This window comes from Petaurus breviceps, unplaced genomic scaffold (genome assembly GCF_028583685.1).
Source record: "Petaurus breviceps papuanus isolate PSGF00001 unplaced genomic scaffold, PetGlider_PUasm1.0 98, whole genome shotgun sequence".
In the NCBI taxonomy this organism is placed as follows: domain Eukaryota; kingdom Metazoa; phylum Chordata; class Mammalia; order Diprotodontia; family Petauridae; genus Petaurus; species Petaurus breviceps.
In genome coordinates this window covers 45782086-45792860 of record NW_027187460.1, presented here as the reverse complement: position 1 = coordinate 45792860, position 10775 = coordinate 45782086, and the positions used below count along the sequence as shown (strand labels likewise).

Here is a 10775-nt window from a genome sequence, read left to right as displayed (position 1 = left end):
TAAATTTCTACCCAACCTGTTGAAAACCTTCCTTATACTTCCCAACATACAAAGTATGCAAGTACAGAATGTAGGCTTCCTATCAATCATTTCTTTCTTTTGCCACATGAACCAGTTCATCTTCTTTTTTGATAATATATTTATTTTATGACATTAGCTTGGATCTGCTTCAAAGTTAATTATTTCTCATATATTTCTTCCTGCTCCCACTATCTTTGGCCTCTCCAGTGTTGTCTGTGTGAAGCTCATTTATAATAGAGAGAGCAGAGTTGCAATCTCTCTTTTTAAATCTTGCATACTCAGTTTTCTTGTTTTCTTTTCCGATGCTTTATTTATACTTGAGAACAATCCTATTGGTTACTGAGCATTAAAAACATTAAAATATAAGAACCATTAAAAATATCCCAGAAATACCATCATAAATAAAAGCTAACACAATTCATGTTATGAGTTCTTACTTTATTGCATTGGATTCTCCCTCATGAAAATTAGCTTCAGAGGTAGCTTTTTTCTAAGTCTTTTTTTCCACTTTTTTTTCTAGATCTTTAAGAAAAAGAAGTATGCATTAGTTAGGAGAAAGTTTGTATGCAGTTATTACCTTACATTGATATTCTGCAGCAAAAGGAAATATATGACCTTTCTCATTGTCCTCTCAGTCTCTTATTCTGTAGCACTAATGGCTAAAATTATGACAAAAAATTCATTTCGTGCTAAGCCTATGTTCAAAAGAATGAACCAGAAACAAATTTAATGGGCAGATTAAATTTTTTTTATTACTTATAGTATATCCACACTGAAAAAATTTTTTGTTTCTTACATTTCAATCAGTGTTACTAAATCTTTAAATTATGAATAATTAACTGAACACAGATTAATAGACTTCATGATGAAGTCATTTTGGAAATTAATACATTACCAGAGCCAATATATTTTCCTCACAATATTATGTTTCTTTATATGTGCCAATCTTTGATTAATCAAAAGGACAATGGAGAGATTCATAATGGACATACGAAGAATATAATGTGTCTCTTGTGGGAGGAAAAATGGCATAAGCAATATTATCCAAGAAATATTTCTTTTTTTGATTTATATTTTCTGGAGGGGGGAAGGCAGGGCAATTGGGGTTAAGTGACTTGTCCAAGGTCACATGGCTAGTTTTTTGTGTTAAGTGTCTGAGGCTGGATTTGAACTCAGGTCCTTCTGATTCCAGGCTGGTGCTCTATTCACTGCACCACCTAGCTGTGCCCTTCCAGGAAATATTTCATCAGCAAAGGAGGTGGCCTAATCCTATAATGAGAATGAATGATAAAAGATGGACATCCTTATTGCTGCACTTATTGGATATTAAATGGAATAAAGTAAGGCCTCTAGCATATTAAGGAGAATCATTTTAGAGAATTTATGGGAAGATATGGCAAAACATTATAAAAATGGGAAAGTATAATCTGTACTGTTGGAGGGTGTAACTTCATGAATAATATCACAGATTCACTGCCATAGAGAAGTATCTTTAAAAAATTAAAGATAGTGCTGAGATGAGGTATTGGCATAAGGTAATTAAAAAACAAAATTTAGATGAAATATTTTAAAAAGGTAAACTAATTCCCACACAGACCAAATGTTGGTATTTCTTTTTTCCCGTTTTATGCTCATGTGAATAGAAACTTCTCAGTTAAGATTATTGGAATCTCATGGGATGATATATCTCTAAATGGAATAAGGAGAAGTATCATTTACCAAGTGCTATACATCAACTTTCTTTTGGATTTTCCTCTAAAATGGCTACTTGGTATCTATCTTTATACTTCAAAATATCTATGATACCACTGATACAGATACTCAATTAAACATGAATTTATTAAGTAGCTACTATTTATAAGGCACTCTACTTCTCATATCATTTCATTTACATTACATAGATAATCCATCTCCTTTTCCAATTTCTTGAAAAATATCTGATACTCTGTGAGGCACCTTCCCAGTGGATAGAACCTGGTGTTCAAGACCTTGATGATCAGGCTGTCCTCTGATAATTATTTGTGAACTTTGAAAGTCATGTAAATTCTCCATCCACCAGGCAACTTTGCTCATCTCATTTGTTGCAGGAAGATACTCATGAGTATTCCCTAAAAAAATTATATCACACGTCTAGATCTGCCCACTTCCTCTTAAAAAAATCATAACTCCTCTTGTTATGCATAGATCAGTGTTGGATATATGCTGCAGCCTACTTCCAATTGTCCTGTGACTCACCAATAACTTTAACTATTGAGAGATCACAATATTACATGATTATTAATTATCTTGCATTACCTAGAGACTGGAGGTTTTAAAACATGTGGGCTTTATGTTGAAGAACAGTTTGGGGTCACTTAAAGTATTGGGCATTTTCCCAAATGCCATCCAACCTTCTCTGTTCTTTTTCTTCAATTCTGAACCTAACTTAACGACCCTGCATGTCAATGTCAATGAATTCTTGCACTATCTCAATAGACTGGCCATCTAACTTCAAAGCACAGTTTGTACAATAAAAATTTTTCCAACTATGCAGTTTATCTTAGATGAGTTTTTAGGTCAATCTTTAGATGATCTAAAAATAATTGCTGTATTTTTTATATTGACTAATTATATGTCCTATAAAATTACATTGTTGTATTCTTGATAACATGGAAGATTCCTCTTGTAATTTTTTTTCACAATGAAATACTATTTCTATCCTCATGCTTGAGGTACTTTTATATCTCATCATTAACTGTATAAAGCTAATCACATATTGTCAGGGTATAATGATATTGCACAATAATTACACCTCCACTGAAATCCTTTTCTGGTACTTCATTAAGGTATGGAAGTGACCCTGAGTTCACAAAAGCTATTGGGGCACCCATGTGGTATAATATATAAAGCACTGAGATTGCAGTCAAGAAGACCCGAATTTAAATTATACTTTAGACACTATACAACTATGGGTGTCAGTTAAAATCTGTCAGCCTCCAATTCAAAAAGGGTGATAATAAATAGTACATACTTTACAGGGTTATTGTGAGGATCCAGTGAGAGAACATAACACACACACACACACACACATACACATATATAGCACATTGTAAACTTTATAGCACTATGATCATCATCATCATCATCATCAGGGAAGCACATGTACTAGTACTTACTACCAAGCTGGAAATGATTTATTATTTTATTATTATTATTATTACTACTACTACTATCATTAATAATAATAGTATTTATATAGGACTCTAAGGTTTGAAAAGTGCTTTTACTCACTTGATCCTCAAAACTATGCTTTCAGGAAAGGACATCCTATTGAAGCCGAGTTTAAGTGACTTGCTGAGGGTCACTGTTACTGTCTGAGGGAGGATTTAAATTCAGGTCTTCCTGAATCCACGTTCTGTACTCTATGTATTATACTATGTAGCTGCCTGAATTCAAATAAAGGAATAATTATGTTCAGAATTTATGTTCTTAAGAGTCATCTGAGGACCAATCTGATTACGTGTGGACAGGGCCCTCACCAGAAGTTAGGTCACTAGGTGATGATTTTTACGACTTGTAAAATGAAAACATTCTACTAGATAACTTCTGAAGTCCCTTTTGTCTCTAGAGCTATCATTTTAAGAATATTCCCATTTTATCACTTCATGGTTGGAAAAAAAACCCAGAAAAATATTTGTCTTTCTTTGAAAATAAATAGATTGATTGAAATTCTTTCTGGTACAGTAAGTTGCATGATTGGCATGGGACCTATACCTTTTGAGGTCAGTATAAGACTATTTAATGCAATTTCTACTCATATGTGTGGATCAATTAAATGAAATGAAAATCAAGTTGAATATTCAGTATATTCAAATATATGAGTATTGGTTAAATATGGGGATTAAACATCTGATGATAAGCTTATTTTTTCACTTCTTATTCAGATGTTTTGGCATCATCTAGGCACAGCTATATTTACATATATGATCACTTTGGTTATTCTACCATGAAAGAATTAACAAAGTTTTGGATAAACCACAATAGTTTTCTGATTATGCCATCATAAAGGATCTTTGTAGTTATCTATCAAAAAGAAAATGTCAATACAATTGGAATCATATTACTAATTTTCTTCAACTATTATACCCAAGTGCACAAATTTCTTATAGTCAGAATAACTCAGTCCCTTGGTAGTGATCTAAGAGATATGATTCCTCAGCATATAAATAGATTACATACCCATAGGCAATGTTTAAAACTTGTCACCTCATATTGTTTTAACTTTTCCTCCTTAAATTGATGAGTTTCAGATGTTAGCTTTTAATATTAAGAATATAAAATGTCATTTCTTATAATGTAACAAAGATTAAAATATAAAAAGTCCTCTTGAAAATTTAAAAGCCTGTTCTCTATTTTTCTTTGAAAATGTTATAAATTTCCATTGGATATAGCAAACCTAAAAATAATTTTTGAATCCATAGATCCGTAACAATTCCATTTGTTCTAATAAATTGAATTTTACTCTTCCACATCTGTCAGCCTAGACCTAGTCTTCCTGGCCTCTTTTCCGTATCTTTGAAAGACTGGGAAAAGAAAATTAGCATCTGTTCAACCTGAATATATTCAGATTTCCATGAAATTTACTAGGAATCCTTGAGTACCAAATTGGCCCTCGGCAAAGCTAGAAGACAATGTTATTCTTCTGAATCCTTTCCTAGCCCATTTTAAGTGCCTTAATAAGAATGTCTTTACCTTCCTACAGCTCCCAGGAATCTCAAAAACAACATCCTACCTGTACCTGCTGTTTTCAGAGGGCACCTCATTCCTCTTACTTTTTTTCCCCTTTTCTATGCATCAAAACTTACCTGTGCTATCCTCTGTATATGACTTGACCTTTTACAGGTGCAGTTATATACTTACACAGTTACAGTTCACTTATATAGAAACAAAACACTAGTTAATGGTATGATAATGAATTATAATGTCTTAATGTGTTAACCCTAAAATCTCCTATTTTAGTAGGGTCCTTCAGGAGAATCAACACTTTAAGTCTAGAGTTCAAAGACATTTTTAAAAAGTTGATTTTCAAAAAAAGTTTCATTCATGTAACCATTTTATTGTTGATCTTGCCTAATTGAGCAGAATACTTAAATGCTTATTTTAATGGTTGGGAAATGGTCACAATCAAGGTTTTAACCTTTTAAAATTAAAGGAATTCTTTTTGCCTTGACACTTTTATGATATGCATTTGAATTTCCACTTACTTTGATTCTTAGAAGGCACCATGATCTTGTGCATGACTGTTTCTTCCACCTCTTCAGATTGCAAGGTCCCTATATCTTCTCATCTGCTATGATTTTTCCCCCCATTTTTTCCCCTAAATCCTCCAGAGAGGATCCCAAAAGTCAACTTTTTATGAGTTCTGTTGCTAAGGATATAACATTTTTGTGTGTGAATTTATTGAGACTTGGGAAAGTGGCCGGAAGAGATTTGCCAGCCCCATTATATTGTGTACTAAAAAACAGTTTAATGTCCATTGGCCATTCCTGTTCTGCCATAACTTTCAAAACTGCTCTTAAATTAAATCATTGCACAAAGCTCATGAAAGTTGACAGCTATTTCTCAGATTTTGCTGCATGTACATCTTCTCAGATCAATATTCTCTTACCTTCCAAGTTTCTCCTGCCAATACTTTTGAAGAACAGTCAATATTTTTTTTCAGTTGAATTTCTAGCTCTCCTTTCTAAATTATTTCCCGCCCTCATGCATGTCCTTGAGTTTTAGAGATGAGTCTTTCCCTCCCCCTCAAAATATTGCATTTTTAAACCTGAATATTTTAGTAGGTTGGCATTTTAGTAAATTATTTTATGTGTATGTACACATATACATGTACAGTTTAGATAAAATTTCTTTTATTCTATTTCTTTTTCTTAATGTTTGGGAGAATTTGTTTTGGAAACATATGAGCAAACCAAAACAACCTTGATTTTAATGCCTTCTTTCCCATAACTGTGAGTATTCCTTGGTATGAGAAATCCTTGTCTGGGAATTCCATAACCAATTGCCTGAGAATTCCTCAGAAGATAGAGAGTGTGATATTTTTTTATAATAACTGATAATGACCATAAGGATATCTGTCCTTTACAGAACCCATAGTCCCTCACCCCGAATACTTTAATTGTGGGGTAATGGACTAAAGGCAAAAAAGGGATGGGGGAGAGAAATGAAAATAGATAAAAATATTTTAAAAGATTATAAAAGAAAAAAAGGGAACAGATTTCAAAATTATAGAAAAAAAGTTAAAACAGAACAAAATCAAAAGGAAGAAAAATAAAAACAGGAATGAAAATTTTGTTAAATATGAAGAGGGAAAAATACTTATTTTGGATTGAAGGTATAAGAAGAGGTACAAAGAGTGGCAATCAGAAGGTCAACCTCATGTACATGTAATCACAAGAAAGAAGTAGGCTGGGTAGGATTAGATGGTATATGAACTTCCGTATGTCTTCAGCTATGAAAGAAAAAAATATGAAATTCAGAAACAAAAGAAATGGAAAGGAAAATGGAAAAGAAAAATCCAAAAGAAATGAAATAAAACTGACTTCAGATTTATATAATGTGTTTAAGTTTACAAAGGGAATGGGAAAGAGGGAACTAGCATTTATTAAGCACCTACCCTATGCCAGGCACTGTGCCAACTGCTTTATATATATTGTGTTATTTTATAACAAACCAGTGTACATGTATTACACAATATGAAATTCAAAGAAATTTACTAATTTCCTTGATAATAAAGTCATAGTCATTGTGCTTATTTACAAACTTGAAAGAGATTGTATAGTATAATGGAAAATATGTTAGAACATTGTAAAAATAGAATTAGGAATAATCAAAGGTTCATATCCTGCCTCTAATGCCCACTAGCTTTCTAATTTTAGGTAAATCAGTTATTAACCTCTTTGATCATCAGTTTACTCATCTTAAAATGGAGATAATTTCTTTATTGCCGACCTTTCAGAGTTATTGTGAGGCTCAAATTTCATAGTGTATACAAAATTCTTTGCAAAACTCAAAATATCATATAAATATTAGCTATTATTATACTGGCAAATTGACTTGGGTTTGTATGTCATCAAAATATCACTACCAGGTCCTCAGCAATAAAGTGAAAGTATCTTGGTAAAGGTGGATATGGAATTTTGAGAGATAGCCAAATCCAAATTAGATATTTGTGAATGAATATTTACATTCATGAAAAATATAGCTATCTGATTTTCATCCTGCTACTACTTGTATAATGGCTTGATTCACTTCAAATGGTGTGTCAAGGTTACAGATCTATACAACATGGAAAATAAACTCTTTATTTTTCACTATTGTATTGCCAGTATTGGGAAGTAGAATTTGTCATAAGTAGAATCTTACCAATTTAATATTCTATAAAATATTCTTCACTTTCAGTCATCCCTAAATTAGATTAACAAACTGAATTTGAAAAGAACACACAGCATTTTTAAAAAAGCAATTATCCATTTTTATTTTGTTTACATTGCACTGAAAATTTACATCATACTTTTACAAATTTTTTTTTCATAAAAATATACTTCTTTACAAAAGTGTATGCATTAATATAAGAGGAGTAGCCAGTTGCAGAAGAAACATTGTTTAAACAAGGTCTTAAATGTATTAACCTTAACATTAATGAATGAATCATTGTTATTGCAGTCATTTGAATAAACAAGAATAAATAATTGATGGCATAAAATATAAAACAGCATCCTATCAGTAGAATACAGTTTTGAGAGATTCATATGAATTTTCAAAACAATGGGTTTCAAAGTGGTTTGTACGAAATTCATTAAATGTTGTAGAAATCCAAGCAGCAATCCTGGGTGCAATGATTTTTGGTAGGCACTCTGTATCATGGTATGAAAAGTTTAGATTTTCACAGAGTTATTCATATTGGAAAGGGACAGTAACAGATAGTTCACAATGGGTACAGATTTGCATCTAATGAAATGTAACATGCTATGAAAGGAAGACAATGGCCCACTAAATAAAAAAAAAAAACTGGGGTTACTATATGGTCCATTTGAAATGACTAGTCATCAAGCTGAAAAAGATTTCCCACTATGAAATGGAAACCACTCTACTATGTCCCAAACCTTCCCATTAGGACAAGGAGTTGGGAGAATTTGTCAATATAGCAATCCTTGATGAAATTGTGGGATTTTTTTAAAACCAGATTTCTATTGCTTGACCTTTATAAATAAATATTCCAATTATTATTGTTGAGAGTTGAAACCAAAATATATATCCAAACTCTGTGTATTTTATAGATAATACATATATCCTGGTTAAACACAGAAGTAGTGAAATAATGTTTACATGGTAATAAAACAGAAAATGGTTCAGGTAGAGACTTCAATATGGAAGTATAATTGTATTGATACCACAGTTTAACACGTACTACTTGGTCTTTCAAAAAAAAAATGGGAACTTTAATAAGACCGTCACTTTGAGATTATATATAATTGCATTTTTTTTTTATTCTTTTAGTAAGTTTTGCCAGGTTCTGAAAGCATAATGGAGTCAAGAATTCCACACTAACCCATTACTCAATGACTAAACTAATTATTGAACAATGGGCTATCAATGGGAAAAGCATGATCTCGTTGCCCTTTGTAGAAGTTATTACTGCCAACCTAAGACAGGAATGCTGATATAACACTGAGGAACTGAGAACACTGGGAAGTGAAATAAGAGCATAAACCTTATTTTTCATCTGTGGTATAAATTAACTCTTTAAGCAATTTCAGGGTCATGTCATGATCTTAAAAACAAACCAATATGGAAAATGATATTTTGGTTAACAAAGATGAATAGCTGATAAAGTGGTGCAAAGTACATACGCATGGGAATGATGTATCTCATGACTGTTAAAGAGAAGTCAGTGACCTATTGTCTCTTGTAAGTATAGCTCTTATTTTCTACCCTATATCTTTTTTTTTTAACCCAGTCCCTCTAATATAGTTTATAAAGCACAGAAATACTGATAGTGGATGCTCCTCCAATATATGCAAATAAGTTTATGTTTTAGAATAATCTCCTTTTTTAAAAAAGCAAATAAACTGTGAGTAAGCACTCACAGAGTGCAGCCGATTCTCTGTAAAACTCTCCATGGTAAACATGAAGAAGAGTCATGTTCCAGTTTATGAAAAAAAAACACTCTTCTCTCTCATTCCTCAGGAAAAGGTGACCCAGTAAATCCTGAAAAGTGTGCTTTAATTTGTTTAGCAGTGGCCTAAATGTGCACTGTGTTGTGGTTCCATTTCCAAACTTCTGAAGAAGCCAAAGGGTTACTACATTATACCATTGTGCAGACTGTGTTCAAGTTGGGGTCAAATCGTACCGCTTTCCCTTCGACTGATTTTGCATTGGTATCATACATGGGGTTTTCAAAAGCTGCTTGGCCATTGTTGTTTTCATGTACTGAACATCCAGTATACTGTGTTTTAGGTGCAGTCCTATGGAAGAGAAAATGGATTAGACAAATTGTGACTACTTGAGATTTCCTCTATTAAAAACAGCAGATGAAGGGCCAGCCCATTAATGTTTAGTCTCGTTCTTTCACAAATAATTAAGTACTAAGAAAAACTAAACAAATTTTGTAATAGAAAATGATTGATCATTCTTTCATAGACATGAAACTCACCAGTAACTACACTTGAGTCATAAGAACAAACACATATACACAGATATACAACTAAAGTGAAACCATTAATTATTTATTGTGGGTAATTAAGAATTGTGTTAGATATGCTATAAAGTAAAGCCTGTTAACATATCATTTCAAGTTACAATGATAACACCTGAGACTTGAAGATTAAAGCTTCCTAAAGTAATAATAGTAGCTAATTGTATATACTTGAAAATTCATTCAGACAATTATTAAACATCTACTATGTTCCACATCTAGTACTTGGTGCTAAAGATTTTTAAAAAAATGAAAAACAGTCCCTGACCTCAAGGAGCTTAGTTTCTCAGGGTAAGTGGGGTGAGATAAGGCATGCAACATATCTACATATAAATTAATTACAAATATTAACAATATAAATACAAAGTAACATGGGGGAGTGTGTAATCAGAAAGTCCCCTTGTAGGAGAGGTGCCTAGAGTAAGCCTTGAAGGAAGCCTGGGATTCAAAAGGACTGAATACATGATCCTTAACCAAGTAATCACAATACCTTTTCCCCTAGGTTTAAGATTTCTGCATAGGAAGAGGAGAGAGGGAAAAAAGCATTTATATAGTACCTAATAGATATTGTGCTAAGTGCTTTATAACCATTATTTCATTAGATCTCACAATAACCTTTCTGTTATGTTAGGAGCTGTTATGCCAGTTTTACAGGTGAGGAAACTGAAGCAGAGATTGAATTGCCCAGGGAGACATAGCTAGTAAATGTTTTGAGATTGAGATTGGACTTGAACTCATCTTCCTAAACGCAGGCCTGGAGGAGTGATATCCATTACAATACCTAACAGACTTGCCATATACAAATAGACTATTGATGTAAAATACTCCATCACCCTTTTTATTTGATCTTTTCCTTTTAAACAATCTCCCATGGCCATATTCCAGGTATGTGTTGTTTTCTGCCAAATCTCATTGATTTTGGCTTCTTTATTTTACAAATGCTCTACTTTATGGTAATTAGATAGATAGATAGATAGATAGATAGATAGATAGATAGATAGATAGATAGATAGATAGA

General features: G+C 32.4%; 1 protein-coding gene across 1 annotated transcript in view; it reads right to left on the bottom strand.

Annotated features, from left to right (window-relative positions):
- Positions 1-7534: 7534 nt before the first annotated feature.
- The window catches only part of CSMD3 (CUB and Sushi multiple domains 3), a 795885-nt gene continuing 792644 nt past the window's right edge, over positions 7535-10775 (bottom strand). Inside the window, exon 62 of the mRNA XM_069081309.1 lies at positions 7535-9527. Coding sequence (XP_068937410.1) covers positions 9368-9527 — 160 coding nt within the window. The 3' untranslated portion in view covers positions 7535-9367. The remainder of the gene's footprint in view (positions 9528-10775) is intronic.